Raw genomic sequence first — 14,200 nt, 5'->3', positions numbered from 1 at the left:
TACCACTTGCTTATCTTAGGGTCAAACTCACCGCGAAAAGAGAGCACATTATCGATGCTCTGATTGATGAAGGAGCAGATTTTAACATCTTGACCTATGAATCATGGACCCTACTAGGCCAACCAGAGCTCACACCGACTAGTGGAACTCTTAGCCCTTATGGGGGACACCCACAAGCACTCATAGGGAAGTGCAAAATCCTTGCGACAATTGAAACGGAAAGCTTGCCTATCTTATTTCATGTTCCTCCAAAAAGTGCTAGTTGCAGGAAAGAAACCCTCCTAGGAAGACCCTTCAAAAGGGCGACCAAATGTGAGGCTGACTATGTAGCATAGAAGATACACCTGACACTACCGGGTGTGAGGATAGTCACAACCTTTTGCAAAGGTGACCTCATCAAACTTCAAGGGAAAGGCAAGGAAGGTGTTGACATGATAGCCAAGCCTGCTGATGAGAGCAAGGACTTGTTGGAAGAGTTAATACAAGCACAGGTCAAACAACAAGAACCAGTGAGTGAGGCCATGCCCAAAACAAGAAGGTCAAGAGATAATGCCAAGGACGGGCTTTGGACTTACAAATATCGTAGAAGACCCCAAAAGAAGCCCAAGCCTTATAGGCGCAGGCATCGATGGAGGGTCAGCACAACGCCGCGATGAATATCCAAAGCGTTGCTACGTGCTCAAGGGTACTACGCAGGTAACCAATGGATTTGGGTACCAAAATCCCCTACTAAACTGCCTCTATTAGCTGAAGGCCAGAGTGCATCAAAAGCATGGCACAAGACGGAATCTAAGAGAAACACTAGGTCTCACGGCAAGAAACCAGACATGATTGTTCGAAGGAAAGAGCCTCAACCTAGCATGATAAATAGACAGATGTCATATGCAGCCATTGAGCATGCACAAAAATTGTTAGTGCCCAATGAGCCTTTGATTTTCCAAGGGGAGAACAAGCATCATAGGCACAACATTGCTCAAGGCAAGGCTGATTGCTCAACAAAGTAAATGGCACAATCACCCAATAGCCGCGAGCAAATCATTCAGCCAGTGCCAAGTCCATCTATGAGTCCTAGGTCTCCTATATCCTCTTTTTCCAAACGAACACAGGAAGCACAGCAGCGGTTGTCAAGGGAAATTGCTCAATTCCAATCTCTATCTCCATCTAAGCTTCCAAATATCCAAGAGGTGGGACATGACGCCATCTGTAGCTCTCGACCCAAGGATATGCATGAGCAACCTAATGTGACTAAATCAACTCATGCTCGATCTACAAAGATGAGTGCTCAAAGGGCAACAAAAGACACGACTACTTCTGATCTCCCTAGGGACTTGACACCGCAATCCACCAAGGATAGCCAGCCCACTAAACTAGCTGCTACTACTTCCAATCAGGGATCACAGCAGTCACAGCCCTTGGCCGTGACAATACCCTATGTGGAACGTGTCCTTAGAAGTTCACCTATGGAAGAGGTGTCGCAACCAACTTCCTCGAAAACTCGAGCACTTTCAAAGGGTCTAAAGCCTAGGCTGGAGGAGTTAAACTCAAGGGAGCTGGCAGAAGAGCTAGACCCTCCGAAACGGGAGGTAATTGGGCTCTCACAACCTAGTGAGGCTATTCAGCAGGCCACGGCCATGTCCCGTAAGGCCACACTAGAGGAAGAGAAGGCTGAGGCCCAACCAAGCACATCAACGGCTGATCTAGTCCAAGGTCCTGAGTCGTTGAGAGGGGCACCTTCATTGACCAAGAAAAAGAGGAGAAAGCAGAGAAAACAACAACAGTTGCAGGTGGTTGTGGACCCCAATAACATTGAGACGAAGGGTGCTGGAGAGCTGATGAATGAAGCATCGAGTCCATCCACCAATGAACCCACTGATGCCTCTCCTAATAGCGGTGAAACCTCAGACACATCTGTGTGCTCTGACAAACCAAAGCAATAGTTGCCATCAACAGTTGCTTGCAGCACTCTATCCACTGACAATAGAACTCACATTGATCAATCAAGAGTGGATGCAACGCTGTCACAACAGGGTGACAAATCTATACCAGTCACATTCGAGAAGAACCATGACGAAATAACAGCAAAACCTCAGGAGAAACGTGAGAACCCCAAGAGCATAAGAAATCCTAGCGTTGACCAATCTTGCTCATCTAGGCCTGAGCCCCCAGCCATGCTAAAGCCTAAGGAAACTCTTAGGACTTTGCATGAGATAGCAACAGAGCAAGCCCTCGTTGAATATAGAAGTGTCGCAGAATGCTTAACTCAGTTGGAGGCTAAGCTCAAAGTGGTCGCGCGTGTCTACGTCCTTGCAGACATGGGCACGATCCCCAAGGAGCAGCTTGGAGATTACTTGACCTTTCCTCTATCATGGGAAGAACAAGAACATCTTAACGGGCACTACGACAGGCTCCTACATGAACATATGCGACTCATCCCTGACGAGGAGGCTGATGAATTGCGCTTAATCGTCACGTTCAATAAAGTGCTCTGCTGACCGAATCTCGTAGTCATAGAGCTACTAAAGCGACAGTCAGCAGGCCAGAGTCAATTTGAGCAGCGTTGGTGCGAAAATCGAGTTGTAATGGCCAAACTAGAGGCTCAGATCATGACGGTCTCAAAAGAGCGACTGACCAAATGGCGGTCTCAAAGAGACCCAACCTACGTGGCACCAACTTCCCTTCGAGTGCTCACTGACATTCGGGGTACGGACTTAGCTGGGACTAGGCTACAGGGCCCTTTGATTGATAAGGTTCTCACTGAGGAGGAGTTACATATTGCCAGTAGACTCGATCAAGGTTCCATGCTACTCGACGTGGCAAAATATCTATCAGTATTAAGTCAGCTGCCACGAATACTAGATGCATGTGCCACGCTCCAGTATAACCCCGAGTTCTACACTTGGTTCTTATCCTCATGAAGTGACATGGATTCATAAATATGTACATAAATAAACACTGCTTTTTGTATCACCGTGTATAAACAACGTCAACACACACAAGCAATGATAGTCAGACGCAGGGAGAAAAGTGGGGTCAGATAAACTAAGCTCCTCAAGTCCTCCTCTCATCACGCATTCAAAAGTGTGTGACCAGCCCCACCTCCAAGTGAGAGCATGCAACCCACATTACCGCCATAGGAAGCGTTGACCAACAACTCTGATGGTGTAGACAGGGTGTAGTCCTTTCCAATACACCTGCTTCCCTTTTTGGTCTATCCTTTCGAGGATGTGCCCTGTCCCACTCCACTACAATCAGTCCACGCGACTTAGCATAAACTAATATCTGCTAATGACTGGAGGCCACGCGAACATCAACATGGGGGCCATTCCTCTACAACAAACACCGCATGCCTCACCCCTCCCCTTCTTGTCATATACACTTCATAAACCACACTAAAATCCCTTCCATGCAAACAGTTGTATCATGTATCAAGGTCTAACCCTTGGATTGTGTCTTGCAGGTTTCCTTTTGCGGCAGAATGCATGGAGAATCATGGAGATCTAGCATGCAAAGACGCTCTTCGCAGAAGGTGGGAGCATGTGGCACACGCCCCTCCACCGGAGGGCTATGTGCCCACCATCAAAAGGTATGCCAAGAAGCGAGGCCCTAAGTGACACTGCCCAGGGTGAAGGCCGAAGAATTCTTGAGTCAAGAAAGTCGAGACTCGAAATGCGCAATAGGTGGCAGCACTAGTGGTATGAACTCCCAGCTCCCGCTCGGGCCCCAGATGCTCAAAGGCAGAAAGGGCAGCTCGGGAAAGAGAAGAATTTAATGAATTATTTAAAGACATTTTGGAGACGGTAGCGGGCCGGGATTACACCATTCATGTCCCGGCCGACATGTTCCCTGCTCACCCCCAAGGGAGTCCCACACCATTCATGTCCCGGTCGACATGTTCCCTGCTCCCCCCCGGCCGACATGTTCCCGGTCTTCGAAGCTTGACATTTTCCAGCCCATTGAAAGGCTGATAGCCTCAACATATTGTAATGGTTGTACTCAGGCAAATTTAAAAAAAAAAAAGAATGGAAAGATAAGAAGTACCCACCATCACAGCACAGCACCTAGGGGTCCTCAAATTAGGTACGTCTAGTGACCTTGGTCGACCGGCTTCGTCCCTAGTCCCCTAGCCCCTTACAATCACCCACAATTGTTTAGGGCACATCAAGGGCATGACATACCTGGGGAGCTTGTCTCGCCTAGGGTTAGACCTGTCACCCTGACCCACTTGCACAATTTTCTTTTGCACTCTGTCCTAGTACCATTGCAATCAGTCGTGATAAGCACCGCACGATTGGCCATGAAACGTACATCGTACTCATCAAGCAAGTCCAATGATCCAATTGTTGTTGATGTAACTAATGATGCTGCTGCATTGATAACTCCATCTGCTGATTTTACATCATAATGGTTGAAGAAAGAGTTTGTAATAAGTTCTTCATCTCATTGGTCAAAAAGGAAGAAGCACTCGATGATGAAGTGGGTAGAGTATTCAAGAGTCTCCCATCTCGACAATCAGAAGCGACGCTTTCACGTCAGGTTCACCAAGTGTCATACGAGATTCGCACGAGGGTTCGTGAAAGTCGCTCATTGTCGTAGGGACACTTTTCAAGATGGAAGCAGGGAGTTCCAAATACGATCCAAGAAAGTTTACAACATTCAAACCTCAATCAAGGAAGACGAAACAAGAACAAGGTGAATGGAAAAGCAACCTTATTGTTTAAAAGTATGGTTGAGGTATATATGAAAAGACTCATGGTCAAGGGAAGGGTTAGTGAAGATGACTCTCATGACTAGCTTTAAACATAATTGGAATTTCACTCGAGATGAAGCTTAAGAGATTGTTGACTCCTCTCTTGATTGCTTGTGGTTAATACAATGTTGAATTCATTGATGGTAGATCAAGACTCGTTCCAAAGAGGCAAGAAGAAACTCATAAGCAAGCCCTCTCATCTGTTGGTAATGTGACATATATCCCTCATGAAGTAGAACTATTGCGCTCGGTTTATTTAGTTCTCCAAATCAATCAATTGCAAGGAAAAGACTCCATACTCCCAAGCTATGCCATCTGGACCAAATTTGGTGGTGGCATTCCACACAAAAAAAACGTCCTCTTCCCTCTCTCTATGTGATGCCCAGTTACAAATGATGTTATTCTGAGTCTTCTTTATGGATAAGTTGCCTGTTGCTCTCATGTGGGTGATACAACATCTATGACCTTGTTTTTTTTTAAATTCATTGGCTCCAACTAAGGAAACAACGTTAAAGTCGTGAAACACAACCGAAACAATCGAAAAAATATATATCATTTAAATCTAGTAGGAAGAAGATGCATAGCAGCGCATTGACATCATAGGAGGCAATCCAAGGCTACTACAGATTAGTCTTATCATGACCATTTCTCTGGCCACAACCATATTTTCTTAGTAATATCAATCTGCAGAGAAGGATAAAAAATATATGTGGTGATTGTATGGAAGCAATGTTTCAAGGTGGCAGGAACAAACCCTAGAAGAGGATGGCCTCCTAAGCACCTCCTTGTGCAGGTCTTCTTCCGTGTACTTGCCATTTGTCATCTTTGACTTCTTCTTCGTCGTCCTCTGATGCGTCTTTTTCACCACACAAGGAACTTTAAACACTTTTCCATATAGTAAAAAAAAGAGAGATTTTCTAGATACTTATCAAAGTATCTAGAAAAAGTCTCAAATAGTAAAAGTGGAACACTTTACAAGTTAGTGATCTAGTAAAATATTTCTATATAGAAAATTTTTAAAATTCCTAGTTGATGATCTAGTAAAATATTCCTAGATAAGAAAACTAATTGAAACCATAGATATAGTACAATTTTCCTATACAAGAAAACTAGTCGGAACCATTAATACAAGCCATTATCACACTAATATATCATGTTAAGAAAACTAATCACAATTTGTTCACAATGTTGTATTGTTAGCAATAGAATTGTGATTGAATCCACTAAAAAAGTTGTCTTGAACACTACATTCTCTCTACTTCACCATGTTCTAGAGCACCTAAGGTAGGTCTAGAGTTGTCGTCCTCTTCCGATCTGCTCCACCGTTTAAAAAATTAAGTCTTGTTAGCTCTTCCTAAGCCTCCCTTCCTTTTTTTTGAAATGCAGATCCTTGTTGCTTCACCCACAATGTTGTCCCTAGATACATTTTGTGTTTACAATTACCAAGGATATCAAAAGGCTCAAACATGTACATAGCGAAAAAAGCTCAAAGCAATAAGAGAAGACCTACCATTTTTAGTAAACTTCCTTCCCTTGATTCTAAAAGCACTGCAATCTCCCATAGCTCCACAACATAGATCTACTCTACTGGTTGTATGCTTCAAACCCTGTAGTCCTATCCACAACAAGACAAATAATGAAATGATATTTAAATTATTTGCTCATGGAACCATATTGTATCATACTTACTAATGGGGATAAAAAGATGCATCAAAAGCAGGATAAGCTTCCTCCTTTCCCTATCATATCTTTTTTAAATGTTTTGTATAACAACCCTCAACCCATAACCCAGAAAGCTTTTTACTAAAAGAACAAGAAACCTCCATTCCACTTACCTCGGAGCCTTTAGATTTGCTGGGCTATCAACTTGAACATGTCTAGCCAACAGAAGATACCAAATTAAAGTTATCCTGCAAATTATGTAGATCATCATCACCAATCATGCCTCTTGATCCACCCATGTTGCTGGGCTAGAGCACATGCTCTTGACCAGTGCTACCTGGGCTTGATCCGCTAAGTAGCATGGATGTCCATGGCCAATTTAAGGATATGCTAATCATACCACCTGACCTTGAAATATCAGCTTGATTCACTTGATTCATGATATGGCCAGGTTGATCAGATGGATTAGAATCCTTTGCAGTCATGTTGGCCTTAATCTCGAGGAGGTTGCTGCTGTTCAGGATATGTTGACCAAATTCGCCATGATTATCACATGAAGTGACCAAATTCTTCATGATCTCTCTATTCCTGCAGCCCACAAATCAAATGTCAAGATGGAATATAGTCAATCACAAGAAGTTTTTTTGACATAATTTTCCCATGTGGAAAAGGGGACTGTTTTCCCTTGGTTTGCCCTAATAGTGTTCAATAACATGAGCTTTTGCTTGGGAGCCACCGCATATCTAGTTAGTTGCCACTAGTTGCCATCGAGGGTAAGGGGCTCCTGGCCCCCACCCTGGGCTAGTAGCCAAAGATGCTCCTCTCTCAGCCAACCATCACAACCTGCTCCAGGGGCTACTGCAGCCTATTCATTGCCCTCCACCTGCTGATGACAGTCTACATGTGGTTCTATCTACTAGTTTTTCTCCTAATTCATCATCCTCACCTCAGCTATTACTGTTTGAGATCTTTCAAACCAGCTACAACCAACATGATCTGTCGAGCTACTGCATTTCCACTCCAGGACTGCTGACCACTTATTGTGGACTGCCATGTAGCATCTCAATTGCTGCATTTCAGATCTGCCCTGCTTCATCTGCAAATTACATCACTTCATGATCCATGTTTTGCTGTTTCAGTACTTCATTATCAATCTCCTTCAAGCTCCTTCAAGCTTTTCATTATTTCTATATCTAACTCCATGAGTCATCTAAAATACAAAAACCAATATGTCTTTGCTGTGGTCTTGGCAGAGTTACACTTCCTCTCATGATTTAAAGAGCATCTGATATTATTGAGATGCTATTTGTAAAGCCTTTAATCAACAAGTGGCCAATAAGCCTAATTTAAAGTCTTTAAAAGGGATCCATTTCTTGCTAAGTGCAACAAGTGCAGCATTGTACCTTGAACTACAATGGTAAAAAAACCTAGTCAACTCTTTCAGATATGTCTTCTTTCTAGCTTGAGCAGAATCAAGTTTCATTTGCCAACTGTAGAATTCCTTACCTGAGGCGCTCCATCACACCATTCAATAATCCCACGAGCAATCACATTTCCCTACATGCAGAAAAATCAACCTATTAGCAACATCCTAATAGTGATAAGACATGTACAATTTATTGATTTGACCTATGCTTAAAAGCCACAGACCCAGATGGAAATAACATGAAGTATAGCAAGGGCAGCATTGTATGATTCTGCTAACCTACATGGGAGAGGCAAACTATATTGTACCCATCTTGAAGCTCTAGCCCATTTGATTTAACACACCTCAAACAGCTCTATTGATAGACAATAACCACTTGAGGATTCAGAAATATTTGGGCTGATCCATTCAACATAAACGTCCCTAATCTCATCAGTTGGTTAGCTAATCTTGGTGATCCATTCAACTCTTTCAGAGATGTCTTATTTCTAGCTTGAGCAGAATCAAGTTTCATTTGCCAACTGTAGAATTCCTTACCTGAGGCGCTCCATCACACCATTCAATAATCCCACGAGCAATCACATTTCTCTACATGCAGAAAAATCAGCCTATTAGCAACATCCTAATAGTGATAAGACATGTACAATTTATTGATTTGACCTATGCTTAAAAGCCACAGACCTAGATGGAAATAACATGAAGTATAGCAAGGGCAGCATTGTATGATTCTGCTAACCTACATGGGAGAGGCAAACTATATTGTACCCATCTTGAAGCTCTAGCCCATTTGATTTAACACACCTCAAACAGCTCTATTGATAGGCAATAACCACTTGAGGATTCAGAAATATTTGGGCTGATCCATTCAACATAAACGTCCCTAATCTCATCAGTTGGTTAGCTAATCGTGGTGATCTCCAAATCAATTCAGTTGATTAACGAGCGTCATAAGTCACAGTCTTCATTAACACCTTAAATCTCTTTACATTCACATGCAGCATAACATATTAAAGTGAACAAACTGCCTGTACCTTTGAGGTTAACCAGGGCCTTTCTCACACTTCTCTCACAACCGGCACAATCCATTTGGACCAGAAGCTCCACTATCTGCACCAGCAATTATACCCCACAAGTTAGTTAACAAAATACTACTAAGGCGCAGAGTAAAACCGCTTCAGGAGCTACACTGCATTCTTGCAAAGTTAAGACGTTGAATTGGAAAGGTAAGAAAATGCATCATTAATCTCTGCCCATTCCAAGTACATATTCATTCAAATGACAAGATTAAACTCTGTGTAAAGGAATGAGCTCACTTCCTTGTAAGGATTAGAGCCATCTTCTTTTTGCATCCCTGCCATAAAGATCTAGCCCACAACTGGATAGCTCCTCGCCATTAACATCTGTACTTTTGTCATCATAACGTGTTATTGAGTCGAAACTCTTTATGAAGTCAATGCAGGAAGGATTGGCATGATTCGAATCATGTCTCAACCCCACTCCACCTCCACCTGCATGCACCTCAGGGTACCCTGGTTCACTTCAGGTGGGGTGGTGATAATTTTGACCTTGTGACTTCACCTTCGAACTTTCAAAGGCATGCTGATTGGGTTTTGCAAATTGCATGGTGCCAAAGAACCATGAGCTTGATTCTCCTGCACTCCGAATTCCTATTGACAGCCTTCACTTCTTCTCAAATGCCTTTGAAACCCAGCAATTCAAAGGGACAATTATCTTCAAGAGAGGAGATGCATAAACACTAACTTCTAACATTAACAACTCCTTAGCTTCAACACACCTTTGAAATCTAGAATCACTAAAATTCTCCTTATTTTGTTAAACTAAAAACCATGCACATGTTTCTATTTCATATTCTCGAGGACTTCGAGCTACACCGATTATCAAAAAATGGTGCAGCAATATAGAATACTAGCATGTCAAGAAGTTTTTGACATGTTCCCATGTGGGGAAAGGGGCTGCTCTCTCTTGTTTTTCCATATAGTGCTCAACATCATGAACTACCCCAGGCCACCAGTCCCCCTGCCCTCAACCGCACCTAGCACCTAGCCAAGTATGCAGTCCCTCCCTCATAAAGCTCATGATGTCGTCGTAATTCCAATGGGAATTATAGTGGGAATTTGTCTAAATCTTCTCAATGTGTAGAGATACAAACAACAGAGCACATTGACAAACTGTGGCCTAAGCTCCTGAAATTACCTTCCAAAGCAGCATCGCTAGTGATTAAATCAAGTTGAGGACTGTTGAAGAGGCGCCCAAGATCCACTACACTTGTCCAATTCACAAGTGCATCTCCATTCTGAAGTTTCAGGCACCCACGATTCGCTATGCCTCCCCATATTATTCCCACAGGGCTAGGCTTTTTCTTGCCTTCCTCAAGCATCAGTACCAGGCTGCCACTGTCTCCCTGCATGTCAAATGCTTGCTGGTTCTTGCCCACAATCAAGAAATCAGTGAAAAAGCAATTGCCCTTCTCGTCATTGTACTCAAAGGCATATGCCATGATGCTTCCTTTTGTTAGCCCTGAGCTTTTGCCAACTTTTATTACCCTCCTCCCCACGATGCTGTTGATGTTTGCTTGCAAGTCAATAGTTATAACATCTCCCATCTCACCTACCCCTTTGATAGTAGTTGTGACTTTGGAGACATCAAAACTGTCCCCGAATGGAATGAAAGCACCATAAGCTTGCACAAATGTCTCTGCCCCATGAGCAAACATCATCAAGTATCAATATTGTCATATCAAGAAACAGAAACCAGAATTCTTGTTTCAACTCACAGAGAAGTTTATAAAATGGACAATACAGAATGGCTTAACAGCAGGCAGCTAAAAAACAAGTAGCAAAGAGGGAAACCTGGATTCACACTTGTAAAAATGCCATACCACCGCTCATCTATAATAAAAGACGTTGCCCTTTCCACTGCACCCAAATAAACACCAGGTCCAACATTTGGAGGCAGTGGATGGAACATCTTCTGGTTGGGGTAGTCCAAATCAACCGCAACATGTCGATTTGTCAGAAACCCAACCTGACGAGTCCCTTTCCTACTCTGTACTATGGCTCCAAGTGTACCAAATGTCTCCTGACCTGCAACCTGTGAAATTCACCAAAGAGAGAAACGTATCAGAATTGTCAAACTAGTAATGATGCAACAATTATGTACATATATTGCAACTAAAAATCTGCCAATCTTCACCTCTACAGTGTAAAAAACACCATCAGTTGTTTAATTGATATATGATGAAGCATGTACACACTCTCAACATTTCTCAAAGTTTATGGAAAGGAGGGGAAAAATGTGCGAAAAACATCTAATGACACCAAAAACATAGAAACACATGAGATGGTCATTTCTATTTTCTATACACAAATATGGACATCATCATGCTGCAATTGAGTATATCGATAAACAAAATGATGATAGATTCGAGAGTGATGCCCCTCGAATATCAATGTAGACATATCAATCTACCACTAAACTGTACACTATCATAATGCATCAAATGCCCTCATTTGATATGCTAGTTTATACAACTCAATTAAATAAAAAATACTAAATATTTTGTTAGATCAATATAAGACATCAATCTTGATTACATAAAAGGGCCTACAGTTGATCCGAAAATTGAACTAAGACCACAAGCATGACATCAAAAGAGTAGACACATCCCAGTTATGACCATGCTCTAAGGCTATGCAACTGATCCTTGAGATAAAATTTAGAAACTTGGTTGTAAGATGCACACCTCCAAAACAAACGTAAAATTATAGAATGACTAAATTTCAAGACGAGTAGTTTGTATTCAAACTTTGAAGTTATTCACTGGCTTTTTACCTGAGATCCTGGACCGATGGATGGGTCATTGCCCCTTAAACCTTCATCCAGCTCTGTGTACACCTCTTGCTCAGGGGTTGCGGCTGGAATATGAAAATAATAGAACTCTACCACATCAACATCACACCATATGCCTCCAGTTGGTCAACCGTGAGAGTTAAAGAGGACAAACTCTTGCTACAAAAGACATGTAGATGAGAGTTAAAGAGGACAAACTCATAGCAAGTTTGATGTTGTCAACCGTGAAAGTATTTGATGTGGTGAGTCTTGATTTGGTCCTTCATTCATACTAAGAGAGATCAAAATTTTCCTACAAGCTTAAATAGAATTGGCTAAGCAGCTGCATACTGACTTAAGGTTTAAAACTCCTCTTTAGCCGAGATGCATGCTGTAGACAGGTCTTCTGCCTTTTACTAGGAGCAAAATACAAAACACTGATCAATTAGAAAGGACATATAGGAAGACAAAAGGAAATCCCTTGCTACCTTAGAGCATGTCCTACTTCCTGAGAAGCTAGCCGAATAGCGATGTCAGGGGCTTGCACAACAGTCTGACTTGCATCATGAGCCTGAAGAAGGTCATGATTATTCTCCATAGTCAGTGAGAAAGCTGCTTCCCTTGAGATGTCTGGAGGCAGAGCAACTGCTCAGAAACTACTGATGTTAGAATATATTTCAAGCTTGCAGGGAATGGGGTTGTCATTCAAGCTCTTTTGGGTGTGATTGTGATCTTTTGAATGAGGTTCCATGGGCTGTATTGAGCATGAGTGTATGTTCTTAAACAGTGAATAAGAAGAGAAGTAAATGCCAGAAGATTACTTTGGGTTGTCTTGGCCTTTTGTTACAACCCTATGTGTCTGCTAAGAAGGCCACTGTCTTCCCTCCATTGTTGCAGGCAATTTGAAAAATTTACAAGCAGATGGGGCAAGCTTGTCAGTCTCTTAACTGATGGCAATGCAGGCTTAATTGATGATGCCGTGGTAGTGTTGGCCATATTAGCACCATGTGCAGAGGGCCTAATGGCTATAAGGAAGACTAGGTCCATAGCTTTGCTGGTAAAACTGTTAACATTTGGGTCCACCAAAGGGAAGGAGAACTCTACTGCAGTCCTCTCGGCTTTGTGAAAGAATGGAGGACTCTACAAGCAGATGGGGCAAGCTTGCCAGTCTCTTAACTGATGGAAATGCAGGCTTAATTGATGATGCCCTGGCAGTGTTGACCATATTAGCACCATGTGCAGAGGGCCCGATGGCTATAAGGAAGACTAGGTCCATACCTTTGCTGGTAAAACTGTTAACATTTGGGTCCACCAAAGGGAAGGAGAACTCTACTGCAGTCCTCTTGGCTTTGTGAAAGAATGGAGGAGGAGAAGTTAAAAGATCTATCTTGATCCTTCCTACTGCTCTCTCCTCTTTGCAAAGGCTAGCATTGGATGGTTCTCCTAGAGCCCAAAGAAAAGAATCCCTGCTTTTGAAGATTCTTAGAGAATCTAATATTGAGTAATAAAACACGTAGCTGGGAGATAGTACCTGCTCAGATAAAATCATACACAAAACCCAAGTCCTAAATGTAGATTAAAGAGTTCTCTGCCATAAGTAGGTTCCAACCTACTTGTGAAGATCAATGTCTCCTTGACACACTCCATCACTGTGAGTATGCATTAATTTTTCCTGCATCTTTCATTCATCCTGAATAACAGGCCATTCCTCTAAGCCAACATCATGGATCCTAACCTCATATCTTACCATTTTGAGACATCGCTACTGTCACATGGGCTTTCTCCTGCATTTAATAGGCACATGCTTTCTTGATTTCACTATTTTTTCATTTAGTGTCAATTGCAAGGTCTCAGTGGTCCAACTTGCTGCGGAATAAATATTCTTTGAGATCTTCAAAGGCTACTTCAGCATTGGTGTTGTGCTTGTTAAATGATTCAACAGTTGGAAGCCCTCAATGCCCACTGAAGCTAGTAAAACCATGCATCTCACGATCTCATACCTGCCACAATGAAGCTACATCTCATGACCTCATACCTACCACAATGAAGTTACCTGCATCATACATACCCCTGTTTGTTTAGATGATATAGAACCAACAACCATTGACGTAGTAGAAAGTACAAGATATCCCACTTATGATGAGACAAAATTTGGTGATTTTTTTGGCATAAATGCTACTACTAATATGCCTAAAACAAAAGAGGATGTTTCTAACATATATGCTACTTCTAATATACCTATGGATGAAGATGTTTCTAGCACATATGCCACTTTTAATATGCCTGAAACAAAAGAAGCAGTCTTCTTCTTCAGATAGGAGCCCAACAGGTCCTCTTCCTCAAGTAATAGTCCTCTTCCTTGATGGAGCCTACTCTTCCTCAATGTATTGAGCTTTCCAAAATGCAAGCAACTTCTTCGAAGGATGGCAGGTTTATCTCCCTTTCTCCTTGCACAGATCTCTGAATGCTATCCATAATGCCACTAAGAGTATCAAATCATCCGTCTCTTTCACCAT

At 42.4% G+C, this 14,200-nt stretch overlaps 2 protein-coding genes across 2 annotated transcripts in view; both read right to left on the bottom strand.

Annotated features, from left to right (window-relative positions):
- The window catches only part of LOC148037623 (protein NARROW LEAF 1-like), a 33,709-nt gene extending 26,815 nt beyond the window's left edge, over positions 1-6,894 (bottom strand). Inside the window, exon 1 of the mRNA XM_087677133.1 lies at positions 6,810-6,894. Coding sequence (XP_087533259.1) covers positions 6,810-6,894 — 85 coding nt within the window. The remainder of the gene's footprint in view (positions 1-6,809) is intronic.
- A 97-nt stretch (positions 6,895-6,991) lies between these two features.
- On the bottom strand, positions 6,992-13,444 carry LOC148037622 (protein NARROW LEAF 1-like). The gene is made up of 10 exons (XM_087677132.1): positions 13,432-13,444; positions 11,688-11,821; positions 10,706-10,946; positions 10,050-10,550; positions 9,234-9,343; positions 8,880-8,942; positions 8,373-8,423; positions 7,916-7,966; positions 7,356-7,505; positions 6,992-6,997 (listed from the first exon to the last, which is right to left on the bottom strand). Exons 1-10 carry the CDS (start codon positions 13,442-13,444, stop codon positions 6,992-6,994), a joined length of 1,320 nt encoding a protein of 439 aa, XP_087533258.1.
- Between the last annotated feature and the right edge of the window lie 756 nt (positions 13,445-14,200).

This window comes from Lygodium microphyllum, chromosome 4, assembly GCF_053477565.2.
Source record: "Lygodium microphyllum isolate KBCC chromosome 4, Lygodium_microphyllum_v1.1.10, whole genome shotgun sequence".
NCBI lineage: Eukaryota > Viridiplantae > Streptophyta > Polypodiopsida > Schizaeales > Lygodiaceae > Lygodium > Lygodium microphyllum.
The sequence above is the reverse complement of the archived record's forward strand: the minus strand, read 5'-3'. Positions and strand labels throughout refer to the sequence as shown.

Coding starts and splice junctions, on each gene's coding strand:
- LOC148037622 (XM_087677132.1), bottom strand. Junction 7,967..8,372: donor GGTGTGATGGAGCGCCTCAG/GTAAGGAATTCT, acceptor TTCTGCATGTAG/GGAAATGTGATTGCTCGTGG. Junction 7,506..7,915: donor GGTGTGATGGAGCGCCTCAG/GTAAGGAATTCT, acceptor TGTAATTTGCAG/ATGAAGCAGGGCAGATCTGA.